The following is a 26,647-nucleotide window of genomic DNA, read 5'->3' on the forward strand; positions in this document are numbered from 1 at the left end:
GGACAGACGCAAATTGGTGATCGAAAATTTTATTTAATAATTAAGCGTTCCTATCTCTGTTTCGAAGATTCGACCTCCTTTCGAAGGCAAAAGTGAAACGGCTGGGAGAAATAATCTTTCGACTTGATACTGTTATACTATAGAAATGATTAATCGACGAGTGAATTGTCTGGAGGCGACACATTTCTTTTTGTCCTCGCTTAACGGACATTCTTTTTTACTAAAAGGGGCACACCGGGTCAGCTGAGCAAACGTTCAGAGTACACTTTGGCGCCATTTGTAGAAACCATTTACTCGTCGAACGCTTTCATTTTTCTCACGGGACCGAAATTTCATTCTGACAAAGAAGAAAATTCTGCGACTCGATCAGTCTTACGACCGCTTAGATATTTTCATTTAGAAAACACGTCTAAGCGCGGTGACTAATGCAGCCAGCACTCGTGTACTTACACCGGTGTCCGAGTGGAAGCGGCAACGATTCGCGAGAACTATTCCTTTCTAACGCGGCGCGAGCGTTGAGAAAAAGATGAAAAACGATAGAAACGGTGGCGTGGGCGTGAACGAGCGGGCACGTGAGAAAAGATCGACGCGGATCGCGGGTTTCCGCGAGGACGCGTGGTCGTCGGCGAAAACACGGCACGAACCTCGACGATTTCCAGGAATACCCGAGAATGTCACGAAATGAAGTGTTAGTAGTCTATTAGTAATCGATGCGCGGAGAAACTTTGTCGAGTGTGGCCGAGTAAGAGTGCAACGACCGCTTCTTAACGAGAACCCGAGGACCCTGACGAAACGACCGGGAACATCGAAGCCGGAACACGAAAACAGACCCGGGGGGAAGGTCAACACCTCGAGGAACATCGATTTTGCATGAAGAGATCGGATAGAGAGGAGCGAGTGAATCGAGCGACTCCGTGAAGAAGTGTGTCATCGAGTTGCATCTGCAACACTCCGGTATAATATCACCGCTTCGAGAAATGTCCATCTCTTTAATCGAGATTTAAGCGTCCCTAATCGTAGCCAAATTCGCGAATGCCATTCCTCTGACGCTGTTCGTGGAATGCCACGACTTGGCACGCTGGCAAAGAAAGCAAAAGAGGATCCCGTTCTCGGATGCCATCGAGAATGATCTTAAGCCTTCGACGATGAACCGAGCGCTGACAAGCAGACGCGTTAAATAAATAATATTCACACCGTGCAGCCTAATTAGCCAGCTCGATTACCGAAAAAATACCGATCCGAGGTCTTTGTACTCGGTATGGATGCACCAGGTGCCACGTAACCTGCAGACCGGTCGAGGCATCAGCAACGACAGACAGCAACGAGCCGTGGCAACGAGCTCGATCTGCTGGTCGTCGTTCCGTTCGAAGGAGTCTCACAAACACGTGCAGACGAGGCTCGGTAAGATCGGACAGAAAGAGCCACACACGATGGAAGACTTGGCTTCGAGCACACAAACGAAAGCCGAACGGTGCAAGCAGAAAGAGAGCCTTGGTGCACACGTACACGCGGATTAATCCTTCGCTGGGGCTCAGGTACGCGAGCGACAAGGAGGATGCTGGATGCAGACGAACGTTCCCCAGAAGGGAACAGCGAAGAGAGGAGAGGCACAGACGGGACCAGACGAGAAAGAGAGAGAGAAAGAGAGACTCTCTCGCACACGCGCGCGAGCCAAGCGTGGGAAGCTGCTGCACGCTCGGACCCGACTGCTGCACCGACACTGCACCGGGCCTCTCCTTCGGACTCTCCTCGAGTTCGTCGAGTTTCGTGGCTACGAGAATAGAGAACTAACTCTGAAACGTCCTGCAGCGAGTGTTACGTAACGTCCAGAAGGATACGGAACCATATCCCACCTGGGCGGTTTTACATCTTATCTATTACCTCGGTCCGCTATCGTTCGTACCAGCGTGGCTCTTCTTACCGAGCTCCTCCCATCGACCTAATTCCACAGGACATTCGCACACAACGTTGAAAATGACATCACGCCAGGAGAGAAAAAAAGGATCCTAAATTCGACAACCTCTCTGGTTACCAGAGGACAGAGTATAAATTACGCGGTGGTCGAGACGGGAGAGAGAGGGAGAGATAGCCAGGGAGATGGTCTCTGTAATTTCATACACGGAATTCCTACAAAAGGAGGGATGTCACGCGCGGTGCAGTCGCGATGGGACGAGAGCGTGGGAGTGCACGCATTACGCGTATACACGATGATGATAATGTTGAAGAGACTCACCGGTGTTGCAGTAGTCACCCTTCCATCCAGATAGACAGACGCGTTGACCGGTCGGACTACAGCTGTAATGACCGAAGTTGTCGTCCCTCGGCCTGCACAAGTTCTCGCAGCCCTTCCCGTAGTAATGGGCCACGCAGGTCACTCGGTACTCGTACACCATCTTCGAATGCGCACTCCTGTACTCGTCCTCCGTCCAATTCGGCCCCACGTCTAACCATTTCTGCGTGGTCAGCCTCGTTATCAATACTTTCTCTGAAACATAAATGCAAAATGCCTATGTAGACGAAACGAAGAAATCAAAGCAATCATTCCATCAAGATCCGGGTTTCGAAGGATCGACACTCGAAAATGGATCCAAGGGATCGGAGCTAGGCTAATCAGCCAGACTGATCGACGATACAATAATCGAACGAGATGAGACGAGAGGTTTAGGCGCACGAAACGCGAAACTAATTAAGCGCGTCCATCAGTAGGGCAACGGAGAGGTGGTGCACTGCTGCGCCCAATGATGCGATCGAAGTGCATCGGCCTCCGACAACACTGACAGAGAAGGATAGATCGAAGCAAGGAAACAGAGAGAAAGAGAGAGAGAGAGAGAGAGAGAGAGAGAGAGAGAAAAGAGAGAGGGCAGACCGGACGTTCGTCCGCTATTGCTACTCCGCCGGCGGCACGCATCCGGCACAAAGAGAGTAAGCGTATACCACGTTGTGGCTCTGGGAAAGAGGCGTTCTTTTCTTCTTCCTCTTCTCCCTTCTTCTTATTCTTCTTCTTCTCATCCTCCTACCAATGCCTACCTGTTTTCGCGCCAGAGGAAGACCAGCCAGGCTTCCTACTAAACGTATTATCGTAATGGGCCCAGGCAGATTAGGAAAGGGCTTGGAAGGATCAGGTGCCCTACCGAAAAACCCACGTCTCGCACGATGCTGCGAGCACAGCAGCAGCGCCAGTAACCTGGTTCGACCAGTTTACTCTACTGTGGCTAGTGTTATGTGTGAGAGAACCCAAATGGATCCAGTATCCACGGTGCCGTATGGTTATGTGGTCAGTAGCGTAAGGAAGAGTTAAGTGGTCAGCCTTTATATGGTTCATCTTCCTTTTTCGACAGGATTTCCCTTAGGCTTAATAGGGAAAGGGGGTTCAACACCGTAGGGCTGGTGTTCTATTTAAGGATGCTGGGAATAACCGAATATTCGTTGTTTTGAATTTAGATATCCTAGGGATTTATATTTCTATAATCTTAATGGATCAAGGTTAAACATTACCGCAATTGCTCACGATTTATCATGAAGTAATTAACACGAAATCGTTCCATTTTTCATGGAGCTAACGCGATACAATCGTACTTTGTATCAGGAACACGATGCAACCTCAAAAATACGATTTAACGAGAATTCTAATCGAAGAAGGAGGAAATATGAGGTGTTAACGTCTTATCAAATATAGAGAATCGTACGCTTGGAGGATTTGAGACTAACCGAAGACGGCCTTTTCGTTACGCCACTGACTACGAAGGCAAGTCGACGAACACGAAGAGGAGAAGTGAAAAAAGCGAAGGAAAAAAGGGAGAAGACGAAAGGACGAAAACGCAGGATTCGCCGATGGCGTGCCCGACGATACTTAAACAGGATAGCCGAGGACCTCCTCTCTTCTTCCCAGAAGGGAAGTTACGTTTCGCTGTCGGCGAAACGGGAGTCGAGGGAGAGGCAGTTTACCAGGGCCTATCTTCCCAGGTGATGCTGCTTACGAGTTCTGAAAACGCCGATGTTCGCACGCCACGATCTGGCAGATGCGAGTGTGTACACGCCTTTCGACTCGCCTTCTCGTCTGCAGAACAACCACACCTTGGATCCAGAAATTTTTTGCCCGAAAAGAAACAGGTTGTTTCGAAATCGATCGTTATTCGATATAATTGGCAATCTCAACAATCTTAAGAAAATTAACGAAATCTTCGCGCTGTCATTTTCATTAATTCTCGGACGGCGGACCATGAAGAGATCCCCAATTTAAATTTAATTTTCTACATTTATCGTAAGTGCCATTTCGCGATACTTTTATGTCGTCGAATGGTGTCTGAATGAACTCGTGCAACAACCTAATTAGCTATCCGTAGCGGAGGCAAAGCTTCGTCTCTACCTGCGTGTACGCAACAACGTGCACCTGTAAAACGCCCGGTGAACTCGAGGCCAGTCTGATTCAAGGTATTCATTAAGAACGTTGGCGTCGGCGCGAATAGCCCAGACATTTTCTATTGTTCATTCAGAAACGAGCGGCCGTCGAAGTATAGCCCCGAGCTGGCAGGTAGCCAGATGCATTGCTTTACACACCGTTTGCCCTCTTCCTATCCGTGGAAAAAACTCCTCTTAACCCGGATCACGATTTGTCTCGGACGGTTAAACCCTTAAACGACACTTATTCCCGTCGCGCCACACCGACCGGAAATAAACGACAGACACAGTAGAGGGATGATACCAGAAGAAGACACGGGGGATTGAGTTGTAAGGGAACTAGTTATCGGTTTCCTCGAACCATCCTTATCGTGAAATACGACAGCCGCTCTTATCACTCGAAGAAGAGCAGGTGCGCCCTGAGAAATGGAACCATCGAGCGTGTGAAGATATTTTTCCATCATCAATTGATATCAACGTTGGACCTCGCGTCTGAAAGTTTTCAGAATTCTTCGATAAAACAAAGTTCGTCGATCCTAAACAAGCTAAACCTCCTCTAACACCGACTCGTAGGGATTCGGTATCGTGCGAAAGAAAATTTGGTGATAATTCCTACTGCAGGTGCGGTTCCTTTTTTATCCAGTCAACGGGGAACGCACGGTAAACAACGCGGCAGGAAGAGAGAAAAAGAGGAAGAGAGAAAAAGAGGAAGAGAGAAAGAGGAGGACACAGCGCGGGCCTGAGAAAGGAAGCAGCATCCGAGCAGCGAACGGCAATAAAGGGCTCGTTTCAGCGCAGCGGAGCACAGTGTTGAGGGGGGCATTATATCGTGGCCAGAACGGTGCGATACACACTCGGCCAAGAGAATGAGCACAATGTAAAGCGGTGTTTCGCCGATAAAGGCCCCCGGAATATGTCCAAACACAACGACCGACAAAACGCGCGTATTAATGGGAGCTCTTTTCAGCGCGGATGCGCACAGGTACATCTGTGGGATACCGGTAGGAATTCCGTTCACGGCGAACTTGAAACAAAGGATGAAGAAGCCAAGATTTCGTCCGTGCCCCCGTCCGTTCGTGTGTAATTACTGGTTTCGACAGGGAAACGAGTGTTTTTTTATCTTGTAACACTTCATTCGAGATCAGGAAATTTGATTACGAAAGTAACGTTATACTTGTCGATGACGACCACGACGATTCGAAAAAAGAAACGCCAAGGTATTTCGATACCAGCGGACAGGTGGTGATACATCCTTGCGAGTGCACTCGGTTCGCTATCGAGAGCAACGAGACCGCTTAATTTCTTTCCCGAGGTCCTGTACGCGTCTGCTTGGCAATTAGAATGAACCGGAGACCGGAAGCAACACGCGGCCGTGCAGCGCTCTCATGCGTGTCGCTTGGTTCGTACACGTCGGTAAGCTTCGTCGGTTCACCTATCCTCGAGGAACCACGAACACGACTGGTCTTTCGTTATTTCGGCGATGTCTAAACCTACGACTACGAATCCACCATGCTTAATTATTCGTCCGGTATATTCCTCGATCCGCCGCGAAGAAAGCTTTCCCCGGACGCGGAAGTGTAATAAACAGTTATTTGCATGCGCGATTTCCTGAAGCTTGCTTAACGAGAGAATGCCGACGAGATCCTTGGATGCGTTTAATCATTTCCGTGTTTAATCATATTCAAGCAGAAAAGAAAAAAAAAGAGAAAAAACTGTTCCTTCACTTGCGAGCGTAAGGCGAGGCTAGTTATTGGACGACTTAGAGGGCAGCACTCGAGGATACCGGTGCCTTATGGGTAATTCTTGAACTAAGGAAAAATCATCGATCGAGTGTAATATCGAAACAAGAATCGGATACGAAATTTGTTGTACAAGCGAGGAGCGGCATTGTACGCGTAGGATACACATCCATATCCTCGTCTACGAAGGGTTTCGTGTTACACACGCTGGTGGAAGCTAGGTGCTACGGTTACACAGGAAGGAAACACTAGCGCCTCCGCCTGCTTCTCTTTCCCTCGTTCAGCTTCGTTCTCTACTCGCTGTGACATGACCAAGAGGTGCCCAGGCCGTGCTTTGTGCACGTGGACGCGGCGCGCGTTGCGGTAACCAGACGGATGAACACTAGTGAAAACGGCTCGTGAACGGACGGGAACCGGCGGAAAGAGGAGTGACAAGAGCAGCTGAAACTATCGCTAGTATGCGGGCACATCATGTGTCAAAGAAAAATAAAAATTAAACTTTTCCTACTGAATTTCGTTACTTAATGCTTTACGCGGAGCTCGTTAAATCATAACAAATTCATAAACATCCGCGATCTAATTAGAATGAAACAAACTGAAGTTAAATCAAGAACAGACAGGAAGTGCCATTTTGCTAATTACAGAAGACAGACCTCCTTCGAAACGAGGACTGTTCTCGCTCCAATTACACCGTTTATAATCTATCATAAGCTCGCAAGAGAAGCAAATTAACCAGACTCATCTTAAAAAAGAAGTAACATCATAGGAAAGCCAGTACAGGAAGGGGGCTGTCCCCGAAAGGTTTAGTCTATCGAAACCATGAGAAGAAGCAAGGGAAAGGAGTATAGAGAGGTCGAGTAGAAGTAAGGAGGTTACGTCTCTGGTGAGTGTCGTACACAGGGACCGGAAGTGGCTTCTCGACTGGTCCGGACCTGATGCACAGCATCGATGCCACGACCCAGCTGGACTGCACATGCCCAAAAACCTTCCTTGTACAGCCATACAGAGCTCGTATAGATATAGAGAGAGAGAGAGTAATTTTTAAACTATTCTACTTCCTCTTCTCTTAGCCCTCGTGTTTTTATTTAGCGCGTGCGCTAGGCACATACTCGTGCCATCGACTGATACAGCTAATACACAGTCGCACGATGCTGTCTTGGAAGGCTTAATAGAAAGAGGAGCGTTTTAAAAGCGGGGAGAAGAAGGTTACTTACCGGCTAAGTGGTGTGTCGTGTTGTCTGCGTCGTGATAAGCTTCCACTATCAGCGAGAATGTACCCTGGGAACAGAACACGGGGTTGGTGAACTTGAAGGGTTCTTCGTTAAACTTAAATTAAATCTTAATATTCTAATCATAGCCGGCTGTTTTAAAAATAGAATTGTATCATTTCTATAGAAGTGGTAAGTTCGTGACAGCTTCGGCTAGAACGCGAATCGTCCATGTGTCCCGGTTTTGGGCGCGAAAAAGCGTGGCAGCTGTGCGTGCCGTCGCGTATCGCAATTAACAATAAATTAAACGTTCCACAGACGGAAAGTGGCAGCACCTGCCACGCATTAGAAGGGTGCGTGCATGCGTGCGCGTGTCTCGTCGAAGCGTGCCCTAAACAGCCGGCGATCAGGTCACGTGTGTTGCGGCTAGATAGAGGGCGACACTGAAGCGTGGCTGCAACCCTCCGTGCAACGAGTTAACCTCGCTTTCGCTATTTTCCTTGGAATTCGCGCGTGAAAGCATCGAAGGGTACTACCTTTCCTCCCTACCCGACACGCAAGGGGGAGCTTTTCGCTTTTATAACGAGCGACCGGATATAAATCATGCCCCCTATGTGCGGGTATACTCTTTTTTTTTTTTCTCCCCTCCTTTTCTGATACGACGGCACGTGCTTGTCTTCTCGGCTTCGTCCATGCCGAAGCGGGGAACGAACCGATCCGAGGATGAGAGTTAATTGGACGCGAAAATAAATAATCGATCGAGAGGACAGCTCGTAAGAGAGAGAGAGGGAGGGAAAGAGACAGTTTTAAATGGAATGCTGTCATCGTTCCGGGGAACCTGTTATACTGTTTGCATTATCCATTATGGATAACACACGTATGCAGAACAGGGGACCGCAGCCACACGCGACCAATCGACGGACCGTGTATGCGTATATTGTGTAACAGAAATTACGGCTGTCTCGCGACATGAAACGATCTATTAATTCTAACCTGACTGTTACGCTTGAACCGAATTAAGGAAATAAGATCAAGAGCTTGATAAAGCGACCTGCGTTAATCGTTATGATTAACCTTTGTCACTGCTACGAGTGTATTAAGTTGTTCGACAAATGATACTTGATTAGCTCGAAGCAGTTAATTACTCGCAGAGTATGATTCCGCGTTTCCATCCACCCCTTAACTAAGGGAAACCTACGCTCAAGATCTCCCTCGCAATTGGTCCTGCCCAAGGACACCTCAATTACCTGAATTACCTCAATTACCTCTACGTGGAAATCTGTGCGCGAAAGGCAAGTCTGTAGGCGGTCGTGTCTCTCGCACAACCATAAATCCAGCAACGATACTCCCTTATGGACAAACGCGGCGGCCTACGCTGCGCTCGCACGCATCGGACGAGCGGCACATTATTGTGTAATAAGTACGTGCTGTACACGCGGTGGCCGGTACGTGTGCATGCAGCGATAATACGACGTTTAATTATTAACGTCACAAGCACTGCCGTGCACGGTTACACATACGGACGGTCGCGTGGTGTACCTGGCACACCGATGCAAACCGACTGACGAAGAGAGAGAGGAGCGGCTGGTATTACACACGACCTCGTTAGTCGTTGCCGCACCGTGAATAATAAATGTTTATATCCGGCCTCTCTGTCATCGTCATCGTTGCTGTTCCTGTTCGCGTAAACGAGCCGACAACGCGGACGTGCCAACAATTTCATTACACCATTTCCCTGGCATACTGTCGCGCTCTCGTCCCCGCCATTTTCCCTGTCAATAAGGTTGACCTAACCTAACCTGGCCTGAGCCGTACGTAAAGAAAGGTACACGAACCGCGAAACAACGGTCAATCTTGATGCAAGTACGTATTCCCTGCTGATCCGTGGTATGGGATGGTATGACCCAGTTTAATGGAAGATTCACGGGACACGATAATGCACGACGAATCGCTGATTTACGGCGAACGTCGCAGCGGGACCGTCGATACCGATCGAGAACGCGATACTGGTGTCGGTGAGCTATTACTAATGGATCGCAGCGTCACGGCGCTTGCGTGACGAACGAAGCCGAGATAATTAAATATGAAATTGCTATCAGCGAGCTTTCAATTCCCATATAAATGTACTATGAGCTGTTTTCAACGATAACGTACGACGATCAGATCTCGTCTCTATCCAACGACCTTCCGACGAATAAATGAATCATACCGTGACGGTTTCGATCCGTGAGACAGGAGCAGAAGGAACGAATGCAGCCTGTACGGAGACTGGAAATGACATATAATGAGATTGCGAGTAGAAATACTTGGCATGTGAAGCATGAGTGCGTGTGAAGGGATAGAAATAGAATGAAATTCGTAAGATCGAGTCAATGGCCTAAGAATCGTGAAGAAAAATTGCGAAACGAATAAGTTTTAGGGTCGAGCCTTGGAAGAATATCCAAGGGTGGTGGGAGAGCTACGGCGATTTCACCGGTGTCCAATATATCCCATGGAATCGCAGGGCAATTTGTCTCGGCGGAAAGAACGAAAAGGGAGAGAGAGAGAGGACAGGTATGTCACATGCGTGTACAGGTTAGAAAGTTTCAGCGAAGATTTCGTGCGCTGTACCTGTGCCTCCAGCTACGAGAGATTCGTCCTCTCGGGGGAGACCGGTGTTCGAGCTGGGCGCGCGAGAAAAAAGTCGCGACGATAATAAAAGAAGAGAGAAAAAAAAAGTGAACGGCTTGAAGAAGAACGGTAAGGTGTAAGGCCGAAGGCAGAAAGAGAGGCTCGAAGAGGGCGCGCGCATACCGCCCTTTTCTCTCGCGGCAAGGACGAAAGCGAAGGCACGAAAGGAGGATGAGGCGAGTAGACGAACGGGCAGGTAGGAGAGCGACGGAGAGAAGGAAATAAATTGTTCAGGAGACAAATGCCACCGTGATCGGCCGCTAATTTATTACGGGGATCGGAATTAAGCCGACAAAAAGCTGAAAAAGCCCCGCGTAGGCATCTCCGTAGAACAATGTGTTGGGTGTGTTCGGTGGCCGGTTAGCAGTTCTGCCGGGAAAGACGAAACGCCGCGCCGGGAGAGCAGCTCTGAAGTGAGAGGGAACGAGGAGAGACCGATCCTGGCTCCTGAATGAAGAAGAAAGAGAAACAGGGACAGAGGGTGGAGGACCGGTGTGTTTCCAACAAAACCGCGCGCATACAACTACCATGACGAGAAAGAACGAGGAGGGAGAAGGAAGGAAAAAGACGGATGAAAAAACGCACCGTAAGAGAGAGAGAGACACGGTCGCAGGAGGAACCTGAATGATGAAAAGGAAAAGAACAGAGGCTCGTTCCCTGTTCAAGAGAAAGAGAAACGGGATAGAATGGAGGAAGAAACTAGTCGGATAAAGAGAGAAAGAGAGAGGCTGGCTCGCTCGAGAGTCGGTTCCCACGGCTGCGCAGCATACCTCCACCTTCTCTTCCCTCTCTCTCCTCACCCCTTCTTGTGTGCTCCTCTTTCTCTCTGTCTTTACAATGTCGCGCTTCTCCTTTCTTTCTGTTCTCCACTCTCCCTTCCTCTCTGTCTGGCTATCGGCTCGTGATTCGTTCTTTCCTCGCTTTTCTCTATCGAGACTATATCCAGCCGCTTCTTTTACTCGCCTCTCGTTTCCTTCTCTATTACATTGACCGATCGAACAGGGTCCTACTCTCGTCTAGCTCTCCTTCACGACTTCTTCCCTTCGTACATGTGTGAGCGTCGGGTTATAGCTGCAATCTCGCCGACGCGTCGTACGTGTATACTCGCGTATTAATCATCGCGGAAAACGATCGAGAAGAAAAGGAGGAAGAAAGAAACAGGTAGCCGACACGTTGCATATAGATGTGACCGGTGATTCGGTGTATCGAGGCTAGCAAAGGGGAGACGACGCGACTGCGTGATTCATCATGGAAAAAGGAGCCGGAAGTCTGGAACGACTTTTCGCCGCTGCATCCTGGGAAAATGCCGGGGCTCTCCCCTTCGGGGCTGATCATGCTAACCGGTTGCAATCGACCTGACGCGTATACATCCAGATGCCTATCGTTTACGATTAATAAAACCGCAAACCGTACCGTCGGGTAAACCTCTAACCGTCGTCGAGGTGATAATTGCTAGCGATAAAAAGTTCATCGTATCTATAATTCGGCGTACACGTCGATGATTCGAGGGAAAATGAAAAAAGAAGAAGCGGTAAAGAGAGGGAACACAAGCATCGCGGAAACCCGGTCGTGCCCTAGCGCTTCTATTTTTAACCATTCACGCTTTAACGTCTCGCGCCCGAGAAGCGTGGCATTTCCGCGTGGAGAAATTTTCGTGGCCTCCATTCTTCGTTGAAAGGAGGAAGAGGAAACCGAGGATAACGAGCGACACACCGTCCGTCTCTTGCCCGCGGCTGAACTTACGAAAAGTACATTGACACACCTGCGGACGCGGGTACTTTTATAAACGCGCCGTTACGTAGCGCTGCCTGTACCGGTCACGTGCTCCCGAACGTCTAGTTACCCCTAGAATGGCGGAACGTAACCTCTATTCTGGTAAGTTAACGCATCGTTTAACGTTGAGATTTAATTTCAATCATTCCGAACGATTTCTTCGAATTCTTATTTCAACGAAAACCAAACTTAAAACTTAACTCAACCACCACCTCGTGCATCGAAACCAGCTGAGCCGAACGAGCATGCATTTAACAGCGACTCGTTACACTGAATTATTACACCAACCGAATAATTTTATTCGTTCCTTTCCTCGTTTCGAGTAATGCGAACAAAAGTCACGCTTTCACAGTCCCTCTTTTAAAACGCACGTTCTTCTGTTAATGATTATTTTACCGGCGCGATATTGCCGTTCCCCGAGTTTCTATTTCCCTCCTTACATCCATTCGATTTTCCAACGATCGACTCTCGACCGGTCAATGGAACCGCCTAGTCGACGACCGAAACGCAAACAAACTCGATCTCGTGGGTCGCGACCAGATGAAACATCCGCGCGAAGGAAAAAGGGAAAGAGAAACGTTCCAGCGTAAAAAGTGAAACGTGCTAGAATCTGAGACCGAGATACAATCTGTCCTCGTAAATGGACGAAGAAACAAGTGTACAAGTGTTCCGATCATTGCATCGGCCGATGAAGAAACTCGAATATTAACCCGAGGAGAAGGATGAGAAAATAAAAAAGAATAATAAAAGAAGGAGCGAAGGGAGACAGAAAAACGGAACGAAATGGTAGGATCACGCGTGAATGGCGCGCGTCCCGAGGAACATGTTAATAAGCTTTGACAGCAGGTCTGTCAGCTGATGTCTACCTGCTCGATGACCACGTGTCGCGCCTCCAGGGTGGGGCAGATACACTCCCCGTTTATGTATCTCTCGTAACAGCTCTCGTACCGCTGGTTAGAAACCGTTCGGCCCATATACAGACTCTCTCTTTCTTCTTGCCACTAGAGGCGCGCAACAACACCCGGCCGCAAAAGAAAGAAAGACAAAAGAAGAAATGATGTACCCTCGGGACATAAACTCATTTCACCATTATTACGGGGAACAGCCTCGTCTCGTTCCTCTTAAAACGAAGTCACTAGCGTTCTGCAGGAAGGAAGCGAGGCTTCTGCCTTGATACGCTTCGGGTGTAACCGTGCCTCTCAGTTAGTAGCTATTTGTAGATAACTTCGAGCGAGTTTGTAATCATTAACTGGCGTAACGCTCTAATTAGTTATTCTGCTAATTAGATTTTGACGGTTAATTAGCCATGTGGCCGGTATTCCCACGAGTTCGGAACAATGCCGCGAGGAGAGAGCCGAAGCGCCACCTGGGTTCGCGTTTTTCCGCCTTCCGGGCGCATATGCGCGCGCATCCGATCAAAGAAGCTTAGATTCGACGAGGGCGAATAGATCTTGGGTGCACACGGATTTACGAGCGTCGCGGCGAGAATAGCGGAAGGACGGAAGCTGGAAAAGAGGTCGATCGCGGGTGGTTCTAAAGATACCAGGAGCGTTACTGGTTGCCTGAAATCCGGCGTCAGGCTAGCGATAAGTTTGCACGCATACCCGTGCGTTGGTCCCTGGTTAACCCTGTTGCAATCTTTCGCTTTTATCCCGAAATTTCTTAGGAACCGTCTGCTTCCCGAAGATATTCGAGCTACACTCTAACGTAGTGACGGTTAGACGACGTCCGAGGTCCACGCGTCGTCCTCACCGTCCAAGACGTAATTTATGCTAAACGTTTCGCGTCGTGGAAGCCGCGCATTGCCGTAGACCCGAGTCAGCCATTCATCCGACGCCCTTCTCCAGGTCCGTTCCTTCGTCTGGGACGCGAATCACGCAGCCTTTTCGGCCGTGGGACCATGATTCTCTGTCTCTTTCGGTCCCACCTTCTTTACGTCGTTTCCCCACCTTCTGTGCCACCTTTATGCTCCTCTCTATCCTACTTCTCTCTGTCCGTCTCTTTCTTGCACGCTCGCTTACGCTGCCTTTCATTCGTCCTTCTCTGTGCTCGACGTCCTCTCTGGTCGGTACCCACGGATCCTCGAGTATGTACGATATGCCCGCTGCTTTGTGGACCGGTATGCGCGATCGCGCGCGCGCCAACGCAGGAAGGATAAGGGAAAGAAAGGAATTTTTTAATGAATCTTATTTTTTTTCGTCAAAGGGCCGCGACAATGAGGCTCGCGTTACCCTTTCCGGAGGGGATGATCGATAAGAATTTGTCCCATGGTACCTGCCGGTAGACGCTAGAAAGTTAGCCACGCGATTGGAACTCGAGGTAGATACGATTACAGGAAGGGAGCGAGCAAAGCGGACGGGAAATCGGTGGAATTGCTCGAGAATACCGCGGCGCACAGTGGCCGCACTGTCGCGGGTCGTGCTGCTTTAATAAGTCGAGCAACGCGGTCCGCGCAGTGCAACATGAAGCAATTAAAGCCGAGAAAGACGGAGAAGAGGAGCTCGATCTTGATACGAGCAGACGAAGGTTACGATTACGTATCAAGCTCAGCTCTTCTGTCTTTTCCAGCCTCCTTAATTAACGGCAGACGGGCGCCCCTTTGGATGCAACCCGCTTGCGCAACCGTCCACGTAACACGCGAAATCCCGCTTCCACCATACAGAAGGAACTTGCGAATCTGGACTCACCCGATCATCGGTCGTGAACGCGATAACGTTTTTATTACCACGTCGCGGAGTTGAATAATGAAAACGGAAGCTCATTCTCGCGCATCGCCGCAACGAAAATAAATCCGGCACTCCGAATAGCGATTACACACCGTTACGAGTGCTGCCTAATTCCTTTTCCCTCTGCGGCCGTGTCGAACAGACAGACAGACTACCGTGGCCGATTCTCAAAAGGTTGTTTCTTCCACGCGCAGGATTCCGGCCAGCCTCTTTTCCGAGAACGCGATTCTTTTTATCTTCTTTCTATTTCGCCGCCGTCGAGAGTTCCTGCCCCTGTAACCGGCACGCGGAGCCTTTTGCCGGCCCGATATAGCCTAGTAATATCGGCTGATACGAGGAAAGGAAAGGAGGACCGAGAGGGCAGCAGCTTAGACGTCGAAGAGAGAAATCGGCGATGGAACGCGATCGAAAGGGGTTAGAAACGGGACGAAAAGCGAGGGAAAAGAAAAGGAAGAAGAGGGCGCGTTTTCAAACGGGAGAGACACGGAGGAGAGAGAATCGGTCGCTGAGGTGGCGCGAGGGACCGCCATATGGGTTAGTAAATTTAACTCTGCTCGCGAGAGAGCTTCTCGAAGAGGAGGACAAGGGGGTGCAAGCGGAGTGAGAAAGAACGACGCAGAGATTACGAGGGAAGTGTAGAAGCACAAAAGGCCTAGCCATCTGCCAGTGGCCCTGCAGTGCGTCTCATAGGCAGAAGTACGCGAACGGCAACGAGAGAGAACTGACGTATGCCAGGGACGCTGAGAAAACATTGGCGTAGACTCATTACTAAGCCGATACGTGTTAATCTTGGTGTACTGGGTCATTAAAAAACCTAATTCCTAAATAAAGTACCTAATCTGTCGTTACGTCCGGTGCTATTTTAAATCACACGAGTCCATAATCTCTGTTATCAAATTCAAATTCGTAGATTCGTAATAGATTAAACGATTAAAGAAGCAGATATATCGTAGGGTTGAAAAAATAAATTCAACATTCTCGCCAATGCTACGAATTACAGAAGCAACAACAAGCAGCCGAGTAACAGCAGGAGGGAGATACAGACAAGTGCCATCGCTTATCTCCGTTTCTCTCCCGCTTGCCGGACCATCTGCCATCCGATAGGCGGTCCTTGTCGTACCATGGGTGCATGCACGCGCCCAGCGTGCCACCGAACCACGCTTGCTTTTAATGCGATCGGCCCGCCTTTCTTTTCGCTCGTGATACCGCGAGAAAGTAGCGACAGTCACGTTCCGCGATAAGTTTCCCTTTCGACAATTTCATTTTTTATCTTGTCGCGACTAATTACCACCGGTAACGTTCTGACGCAACGAGGAAATTACCACGACACATGAACGAGCAATTTACTTTTCAATGTTTCCTTATCGATCCTAACGGAAAGTAATGGCAGAACTTTACGACCCCCCTGTGAAATGGCAACTCGTAACGCACCGACGACGCAGGGAGATAGAGGAGTTAACTAACAGTTGCGCGACGAGCACGCGAGACGGAGGGGTGTTTCCTGAAAATTAGTCGAGCTCTGGTCGCAATTTAGCCTAACGCCTACCGGTTAACTCGCCCGGGAAAGATACGAGAACAAGATCGCAGATACAACGCACGATTTTTTTCACCGTCCGCTGAATTCGCGCTGCCCTTAGCGGTGCTTTAGTCAACGCGAAGATCTTAATTTTTCGCGGTGAACGCGTGTTCATTATTCGAGACAAGGATCGACTCAGGTTCATTCAGAAGATCGTCCGACGAGGAGGAAGAACAACGAAGGGTTAACTGTACCCGAGTAAACGGCCGCACGCGCTGATTTTCGACGTTAAAACGCTATGTAATTGTCCTTCCTCACCGGAGCGCTATTTACTTTGTAGAAAAAAAGAAAGAACTACGATCGTCGGTCGAGATTGCACGGAAATGAAGTGGTCGTAACGAGCGCGGGAACGGTTTATCTCATCGACGTTTCGCGAAAGACACACCGATCGCATTCGTAATGAATTGACTCTTTCTTTCTTTTTTTTTACAGTTCGTTACGCGCCTCTTTTAATTTCGCTTTACGAGATACAATTTTTCGCATCCCACACGCGACGCACGCGATATGCTAATGGACGAGATTGCAAAAAGGTGCGCACCTTGGCGACGATCTTTCTGTTTCGCAGAGGACATAAATTGTTCGACGACAAACGTTTAATGCACCGTTAAACTTGATTAATGTGTTTTTCATCGGGGACTAACTTCTAATAAGAAAATAATATCCGCATCAGGGAAGTGAATTGAAATCGTCAATTTTCACCTTCCCTATCGGTGTATAATAATTTATAAGATAAAAAAGACACTTACCGGCCAGGTGAACTCGAATGGAAATTTGATGGGGTTGGTGAAGCTCGGCAAGGCGACGTTGGGGCTGAGGTTAACGATGTTCTCGCCCAGCACCGGTGTAACGACGTCGCCGTAGGTGCACGGCGTCGTCGTGTCGATCTTCACTTGATACTGTTTCAGGCATACCCTGAACTTGGTCTTACAAACGCCCGAGCACTCGCCGGTCTTGGAAGTGCTGCCTGAACAGCACTTGCCAAGACTATCTTTACCGTACTCGTTCACGAATGACTTCAGCCTTAACTCGAACACCCCGGATGCGTTTACCTGAAAAGAATCATGTATTAAGAATCATGTGCAAAAGTCTTTCCTTTAGCCTCTATACTCGTTGAACCCGCCAGTGGCCGAGCATTGCGAAAGGCGCAAGAAAATCGGCGGAAAGACAATCGCGGCGTGGCTCGACGTCGGGGGTCGTCTCGTGCCCAACGACCCAACACGCCGCGCCCGGGCAGCACGTGTGTAATCGCGTTTTTGCGCATGCGCGTCTTGTGACTGCACATCTCCCAGGAGGAGCAGAGATATCCGCGCGAATGACCCGAGAAAAAGCACTTTTTTTCGGCTTGCCAAGACTCCGGAGGAAGGGGGGTTCGAGGTGCAGATGGACATTTCGCCACGCGTGCTGCCAAGCACCAACGATCATGCAACTCGAAGGGGCGTTTTCGAGCCGAGAAAAAAGGAACGCGCTGATACTCGGTCGTAAATGTATTAACTGTAATGTAGGGATGTCCGATGAACGTTACGAGGAATTAATCGCGTTCCATTCATCAGGAACTTAAAGAAATACTGTTCGTCTACTAGAGATTCGCATTTCATCGTTCCCGTTGACGGAGCGATCGCTAAAGGGACTCTGTTTTTCTTCGACGACAGTATCCAGTGTAAATAGAGCCGATGTGTCAATATTTCTCCGTTCCTAACCCTCGTCGTTCGGACCCGTAAGAGTTCTTGACCACTGTGGACAATGGCCTAGGGATATATACACACACACACAGCTGTCGTGGCAAGTGTGCACACACAGCGAGTAGACAAGCGAACCTTCCCACGAGACATTGTATAGCCAAGCGAAACTATACATATATCGTGTCTCGCGTGAACGAGAGGAGCGCACTAACCTTACTATCGAGCCAGCGGATCGTTTTACGATCTCACTGGCCCTCCTCGTACGTCCATTACACCCCCGTTGTAATCTTCGAATTTCCTACTACAAAGGACACTGACCTTTTTTTTGACGCGGTAAGAAAAGAAGGTTGAATAAAAACTTACAGAGGAGCAATAACGTGGGAGCTACTGTAAGATGGGCTCTTACGAGATGCTGACCGTGGGACAAGAAAAATATTCTGATTAAAAGACACGTGTAGGTAAGTACATACACTGAGTTGCGTTGAACTTGTCGCAGTGAAGTTGGCCACGCATTCACTCACCGGCGCGGCGTGAATGCGTAGTGAATTTGTAGCCAACTTCACTGCGACAAGTTCAATGCAAATCAGTGTTACAGTCGCATATACAAAATTACCTTTTGAAGAAAGTCTAGGTTAGGTTCTCCTCGGAGGAAAGGTGGGAGGCTACTTCCCCTATATTTACCATTAGTCAAGAGAAATGTACGTTGCAGCCGAGTGTACAACGACGTTCGATGAGGAATTCTCATTTTTGGCGCGCTGGAGCGCTATTCTCGGAACGAGAATGGCCGCCGCCGACTATTTACGGATACAACCGGCGTTATTTCGTCACAAAACAATTTTACAAAGCCGCCCTTCGTGGCACTGCGGTGTTCCCTCAAACGACACCGTCTAGATACTTTGCTCCGCTGTTCTTTAACCCTAGACTGTGGTCACACGAACGAGGCTAGTTATTTGGGCCAAATCTAGTGATTTTTATGAATCCCCAATGAATCGACACTAAGTATGTACCGATACAAAGTTTCGTGCGTTGCATAAACTTTGCCTCGTAAAATGTTCTCCAAGCTTATCGCACGAAACTTAAGTATACAGGTATAAGTGTCAGGTTGATGCAATTAACCCCGAATGAACCTGCGATTCCTAACAGTGTCCCTGGAAGGTCGAAAAGAAGAAGTTACGAGAGGTTATGCCGGTGTAACGAACGAACAGGGGCCAACGAAAGCAGACGGCGAAGAGAAGAAGCTAGACACTTCTAAAAGAGTGGATCCAGATTTAGAGTTGTGTTGTATGCGGCGAATATACTACTGTTGCCACTGCTTTTCTCCTCTTTCGTCGGATGGGTTTCAGAGTCTGGCCGACGAACGACGGAGAGTCGAGACCGGAGAAGGATGGAAACGAAACAAGGATTCGTCGTGTAAGTGACGGAGAGACAAGGAGAGGAGAAAAAAAAAAACATCTCTCCCAGGAAGAATACACTTGGGACACGTTGGTGGTGGGTAAACGCGTGAAAAAAGGAAAGGAAACGAAAAGTTATCTTGCGCATGCAACCACGAAACGATGTTACATACATACGTAACGAACGATTTCAAGAAATCAGCACACGTACGGATCACGGGTTAAAATTGGAAATCATTCTACCGTGGGTAAATTCGATCTAACCTAACACATACGGATATAGCGTTCGACTGGATAAATATAAGCCGGTATCGAACTTACGCAAGTACTTAATTAGAATGAAAGAGAGGATAGGGTGAAATATATACAGAGGAGTTTCTCTATTCTGAAACTGAACCGATCGATCGCGTGTCATCGTTTTTACCATAAATACCAACAGAGCTTACGCGACCTACCGACCGACCGGTTTGACAGACGGGAACGCGCTGGTTTCTGAACCAAAACATCCCGCCATTCATCGAACAGCGACGAAGGTCGATTACGATGTGTGTATCTAAGTTTGACAACACATTTCCCTGTATACAGCCCGTTGACAAAATTGTTCTTTCATCTATACATTTATCCAGCTGAATACTACACGCTACGTGTTTCCATCAAAATAAGTCAAGAAAGAAATATGACGGTTATTAATTTATAGGTTATAGTCGACGTGTGACATGTTCGATATATTAGTATAGTGGTCATTTTATCCCATTAAATATACGATAGGATTCATAGAAATATTCAAAAAGAAAGATATTTAAAAAAAGAAGCGACGATTACCGCCATTACGTATCGCTTCCCATGAAATCGATCGATATCGAACGCGAGAGTCGATCTCGCGTCTCGGCCAATAGGAGAAAGATGAAAAAAAGATGGACGAACGCGTAAATCAACACCTAGGCCGATTATTTTTCTTCAGCTTGAAACTCAAAAGAAATTTTATAACTCTCTGTACGAATTCCTATGAAACGGACTAATTTTGCAGTGAAGAAAGAAACAATACTACCGACAAACGCGCGAGATCTTTCTGGCGCCTCGTAAATGATTTCGACGTCTGACGTTTAAAAAGACGTTTTGCAACGGCGGTACACGCGGTCCGGACCAGACACTACTAAAAATAAACAGAAATAGTTCCACGAAACGAACCGACGTCTTTCCAAACGGGAAGAGTCAATTTTTTCTGATTTCATATTTATAGATGAAAGCTGTAGTTTTTTTTTTTTAAACTTCACCGATAATTGCTATTATTTGAAACCTTTCGCTCGCTATCTTATACAATAAATGTAATATTAATGCTAGGTGATATTTTGAATCCATTCGAATGACCCATAGACAGTGAATTAATTGAACTTACCGCTCGGGGTGCTGGTAGAAGCACGACGGCGACCGTCCACACGAGCATCGTGGTCCACATGTTTGGTGGTTGTTTCGTTCGATGTTTACACGCCGCCGGTATTCTCTTCGGCGGAGGTGTGTGGACCGTGGTGCTCTGGTGTGCTCGTCGGCGTTACCTCCTCGCCGTGATTTCGCGAGGCTGCATAGCCACCGATTACCACTTACGAGGTACGAGTCACGCACCCCGTTTTCTCTATCTTTCCTCTCCCGTTTCGACAACACCACGCCGCTTAACGCAACGGTGCTGTTTGATCCCGTCGACAACTTTGTCTTTCTTAATTCTTCTCGTTTCACGCAAGGTACGAAGGAACCGCGAGAAAAAATGAAACAAGAACGAAGCTAACTCTCGCGGTCGAACGAGCCTCGCGGGTCACTTCTCTTGGTCTGTCGCACTATATACACTCAAGCAAGAAGAAAAAAAAAAAACGAAACGAATGATGGTACATACATGTATCATGTATATCCGAACGGAGGGAAAAAAAGGTATTCACGATTGCCGCGAGAAATATACAGATGAAAATCACGCGCGATCACTGAAACACTGTGTGACACACTTTATTCCATTATCCGTGGGACGCTGAGAGTCGTAGAACAGCTTCTCGTCCAGGGATCGGCGACGGGATAATGTTGTGTTGTGCGTAGGATCTATAAAAAATACACACAGGTTTGCGATCCTTCGTATGACGTCTCTTATTTTTTTTCTCCTACTGAATCGGAATCTCTCCGTTCTCTGTGCGTATAGTATACGGTGTATGTACTCTACTGTGTCGATGATGATTTTCGGCCCGCTCTTCAATCGAATGCGTTACGGGGATCTTCTCACTTTACGCTCGTGTTGAGCGTTCGTTCGCGGCGCACGAGTCACTACGTCGACGAGGAGCACGACGATTCGTCACGAGCATAATTTTCCACGAAACAAAAATATCACGTATACAACACTCTCCTCCTCGCCAACCGTCGCAACAACGACGAGTCGCGCACTGACTGGCTGTCGACGAACCGTGAAGAATATTCCCTCGGCGACCGGCTACGGCAGAAGCGGAGAAAATGGCGGGGGTAAACGAGCGAAAGAGTAGGAGGAAGAAGAGAAGGGTAGTAGGGAGGAGAAGCCGAAGGTGGAGGTGGAGCGAGGATACCCTTCGCCGTGTGCGACGAGTCAAATAGACGAACGAGAGAGTCAATGTGCTTCTTGGTTCGCGAGAGGGGAACTTTTCGTAGGACCAAAAAACGGGGAAGGGAAAAGGAGGAGAAGTTGTACGCTAGAAGAGAACCGGCACGAAAGGCACTACTCCGCAGCCGAGGTACTACTGGATCCAGAGATGCGCCCCTTTAGCCCGCGTACCGGTGCCAGCCGTTTTTTCCTTGTGAAAGTACTCGTCGAACGATCGTGTGCGTACGATAGCTACGTTTGTGTATACGGGAACACAGTTTTCCTCTCGCTCCGAACTCCTGTCGATGCACTCCTTTATCCTTCTCCGGCGTGTACGAAAAAGCTGTGTTGTATAATTTCGCTGAACGTTTCCGCGCCACTAACAGTCCACACTAGCGCCACACTGCGGTAACTCCAGGAACCACTGTAACGTCGGAGTCTTCACGAAACACTACCAGCTCGATCGACAGATGGCGAGTCCGATCTCGGTTGGTTTCGCGTGCACGAATGACGCTTTTCTAAGTTTTCTGTCTCTGTTTGATGCTGTTACTTCGACTGGATAGGAACTTATGTTCGTCTTTCTCTTCGACTAAACCGTCCTATCGTTCTCATACACGCGTGCGCTTGAACCTGTGGAACGAAGCGATATGCACCGGCGCGTCTACACTACGGAGTGCAACCCTCGACTGGAGGTAGTAAGCCGGGAGCACCCCTACTTATAATTGTGGTCCCGCCGGGCCCCCGACGGGAGGGGTTGCCCAATAAGAGGGGTGGTGGGTAGCGGCTGCGCCGGTGGCACGATGCGTGGAGCTCTAGAGGGGCACGGGGAGTTTTCGGCGAGGGGTCTCGAGGGGAAGGGGATGGTAAAGAGGCAGCTGCAAGCCGGCTGCACGCGCCCACCCCCACCACCGTAGCCCTTGTACGACACCCCAGCCACTCGTGCGGACTTCTTGCATGCTTGCTTGCTTGCTTGCTTGCTGGCTTGCTTCCTTGCCTGCTTGTCTGTCGTAGACTCCTCGGGGCGCCTGTCTTCTCTTTCCCCTCCTGGTCCTCAGCCTTCTGCTTTTCTGCTTCCTCCCCTCGTCGCCCGTTGCACCGGTTACACTCTCCTGCTTGTCTCTTGTCTCTGTTCCACGGGCCACGATAACTCGGTGTACCCCATCCGACGGCACGCGCCGCGTGCCACCTCCTCGTGACGTCATACCTTTCTTTTTAAGCGTATTACACTTCTTACGTGCCGCGATACGCCGAGACCGAACGAACGGGTTACCGGCAGCCCGGCCTGGATGGGCTCGAGTCGCGATACGCGCGTGATCCATCCACATCCACCGGCCCACTACTCGTTAATTTGATTATGGCAAGGGGTTGGTCCCCTCGTTGCCTCGAAGGAAATCGTTTTATAAGATGCAATTTTTTTTCCCGCGCTCCATAAGTACTCGATTCCACCGCGAACTTTCGAGTTAGGGTTCACAGTTGGCAGACGTTTTCCTCTCTCTCTCCTTTTCTCGCGTCACCCTTCTCGATTCTTTTCAACTAGTTCGTAATACGCAAAAGTCTCCTGGGTCAGTCTGACGTCACTCGCTGCAAAAGCTGATGGGGTGCGGCGAACCTCTCCCTTGGTAGCCGGCCTACCCCTCTGCACAAAACGCGTAAGTATACGCAGCGGTGCACGGGGTGACAGATTATTACGGTGCACATACTGCTCCTCGCAATCCTTTGTATTCGAAACATAATGCTCTGGACCTGTCTCGGGCACGAATCGACGTTCCCCCCTATTGTTGCCCGGCGCGAATCGCATTTTTCGCTCTCTCCTCCCCTCTGTTTAGTTTTCGCAGCCTGTCCGGCTCCCGCAAAGTGCCGAGGGCAGTGGTGAAATCGTAAATCTAATGACATAAACGTTGGTCTTCGAATTAGTTCACCAATTCACCAGCTTGACGATTTTAAACATTGTTTCACAAAATAGAAAATCATTGCCGGCAAGAAGTGATAAGGTGTCACGGGACAGAAAGAAGCCTTTGTTGTTTTCGTGGCGTGCACCAACGAGGTCGGGGGGACGAGCGTGGTGCCCGTAGGTGTATGGTATACTTCCGGTCACGAGGTGGTTCAACAGGTCAGTCCAACGGGGGAGCCAGATGGAACCACTTCCGGCCTTTCTACCACCACGCCACCAGTAGTCCTTCCTTTCCATCCTTTTCTCCGTAACTCTTCGCACACCGCCTCTTCGTTCCGGCACCACACTTTTCGATGACACTTGTACCGACGGGGATTGTATTCCTCTGTTGCGTACAAACAGATTATGATACGAAGATAGGCATTTCTGTCGATTATTATTTAGACAGAAGAGCAAAGTCGATATCACCGGACAATGTGCTTTCACCCTGTCCGGTTATGTATTTCCGCTGAATAAGATACGAGCGTGAATTAGTACTATAGATTACCGACACGCGACCACCGAAAGCATCGAGAAGATAAGGATTATTTAGGATAACGCGACACCAGACCCGCATTTCTCTGGTACGTCTGATAACCACGAAACGAAACCCTGGTCCCGGCACCCTTCCGGGCTTAGATGATATACGCCGGGGCCAACGATCGCCTGCAGAGACGCTCGTGCGACGCTAATTAACATAATCATTGTATCAACGATCATTGTACGGCCGTTCGGGATCGGCCAATTTTGTGCTTCACCTGCACGCGGGCCTCCGCTGTCGCGTGGTCCGTCAGCAGCGATGAAATTCGAAGCCGGCATTCAAACGCATAATTAATCGAATCAGCGACAGCACGTCGGCCATATTGTACCCTTATTTCGCTCATAAATGGCTCGCTCGTGTGGACGACTAAACGCAGGGAACTACGTGTCTTGACCAAGAACCCATCCTCTATCCACGAGATCAAGAGAATTAGAACTCCTTCGTTACCCCTTACGCGAGGCAGATGCCGCAATCGAACAGAAATTAAGCCTTCCGAAGGAATCGAATAAACAGGCAGATGGACGAGACATTTAAACGAAAAAAAAGGGGGCAGTGAAGGATGGTGAGCGGGAAGAAATTAAGGAAATCACCGGTTATTTGCCGGTGCATCCATCGTTCGATCGATCCGTCCAGGACTAACGAACCGATAAAGCGTTAGGACTTAGTAAATGGCGGTTCTTGGTCGGAATGAGCGTAAACCAGCAATCATAGCCCGCAAGAAGACGTAGGTATACACGCGGTCGTCGTGCACACGTGTGCCCATTACTAGACCGCGTACTCTGTACTACCTTAAGCCGTCAGCAGTTCATTGAGTCCGGCCTAAGTACGCATACCAGTGCAACGAGCGCATGTGCCGATGCGTTACGATCCAACACGCGAGCGTGTACCTACATGAACGGTCTTTCTATATGGCAGCACGTATGAATGAAAGAGCGGGCAACGAAGAAAGGAACGAAGGGAGTCGCGTGATGGATTCACGTGTACCGCGGCTATCGACCAAACCACCACGCACGAACGCATTCTGAATTTCATACGCAAGCCTGTTAACAGAGTTTTGCAATTTCCAATGAAAATTAGTGAAATCTTATCGAACAAAGTTTTCTCTTCGAATAACGTCCTAAGCAGTCAGGGTGTCGCCAAAAGTGAAACGTCCGACCGCTCTTTGTTCGATTGTAACATTGTTTTCTTGGAAGAAAATCGAGGATGATTGAACGATACAATAAGAGAAAGGTTCGTGACACGAAATACGCGCTCGTATTTAAGCGAGTTGAACTCGTTTATATGGGTTGGATCAGGGTGATTCATGTAATGACTGGTAATCCTTCGTAGAATCCCCTTTAATGCTTGTGTGACGTTTCCAGCCGATTGGCGGAGATTTATCGAGGGTCGATTGGTACCTTAAAAAGGGGCCTGTCCAGGAGCGATCTCCCGTTTCTCGGCCAACACGCTCCAAAAAGCCCCGCCACGCTAGTTTAGTCACGATGTACGAATTAAAGTGTTCTTACAGCTGTCAGTGAACCGTGAATCTTTATACGACAGGCTTCAATAATTTTTTTTTTTGACTTCTTTATCCTACTCCTTTCTTATTGGACAATGTTGCCCGCTCGATGGCATCGCACAAAATGGGCATAAATTGTCCAATCGACCAACCGGGCCCAGACATAGCAGATAATGATGACATCTAGGGATATAAAAATTAAATGCGGGTCCGGATCGGTGTTTCGCATTCATTTCGAGCACAATGTCCCAGTTTACGAGCGGCCTGGCGTCGCGTCGGTGCCGTCGTAATATCCAAGACACCCTAACAGGGTATACGCGGGGACCGAGCGGCCAGAATGGGCCTGTTCCTTCGTGGCGGCAGGTAAAGTGGGGGATACGGCACGCGTGCCACGCGCCCGAACTCAGCCGACCGTCCACGGAGACTCACGAACGGGCCCCGATACAAATGATAATAATCTCTCCGGAGTGACCCTGCCGGGCATATTCCCCACCACGCCCTGGGCCCAACATGATACGTATCGGGTGTTGCAGCTGCTGTTTCTCCCGTCGCGGGCAACCGGGCCTCTTCTTTCTTTCCTTCTTCCTTCCGCTCCTTTCCTTCCTTCCTTCCTTCCTCTCGTGCCTCTTCCTGCTTACTTACGCGGCCTGATTTCTCGTTCAGGGCCGAGCAACTTCCTAAACAAATAACTTGTGCGCCGAATACGGGCCCTTGTCTCGGTTCCGAGTTTCGGCAGCATCCTACCGAGAGGTAGACCGTCGTACCTGGTGACAATTGACGAATTAATATTTGTTTATCGATAAGATCGTAAAGTGTCTATAATCTAGGACCCATACTTTGGGTCTGTCGAATAAATAGACTGTGTTTTAATTAGTTGTTTTGCCACTGTTACTGTGATGTTCTCCAAACTTTCAGAGTGACCCCAGAGTAT

The 26,647-nt window shown here is 48.9% G+C and overlaps 1 protein-coding gene across 2 annotated transcripts in view; it reads right to left on the reverse strand.

Moving 5' to 3' along the window:
* The window catches only part of LOC114873921 (neurogenic locus protein delta), a 34,413-nt gene extending 12,033 nt beyond the window's left edge, over positions 1-22,380 (reverse strand). The window contains exons 1-4 of one of the 2 annotated variants that reach the window (XM_029182720.2): positions 20,557-22,380; positions 16,837-17,139; positions 7,352-7,415; positions 2,234-2,485 (exon numbers count right to left, since the gene is read on the reverse strand). In XM_029182720.2, coding sequence (XP_029038553.1) covers positions 2,234-2,485; positions 7,352-7,415; positions 16,837-17,139; positions 20,557-20,616 — 679 coding nt within the window. In that variant the 5' untranslated portion in view covers positions 20,617-22,380. Of the gene's footprint in view, positions 1-2,233; positions 2,486-7,351; positions 7,416-9,180; positions 9,327-16,836; positions 17,140-20,556 lie in introns of those variants that run through there. The other variant, XM_029182722.2, reaches the window with a different exon arrangement.
* Positions 22,381-26,647: the final 4,267 nt, after the last annotated feature.

Source organism: Osmia bicornis, chromosome 11 (assembly GCF_907164935.1).
Source record: "Osmia bicornis bicornis chromosome 11, iOsmBic2.1, whole genome shotgun sequence".
Taxonomy (NCBI): domain Eukaryota; kingdom Metazoa; phylum Arthropoda; class Insecta; order Hymenoptera; family Megachilidae; genus Osmia; species Osmia bicornis.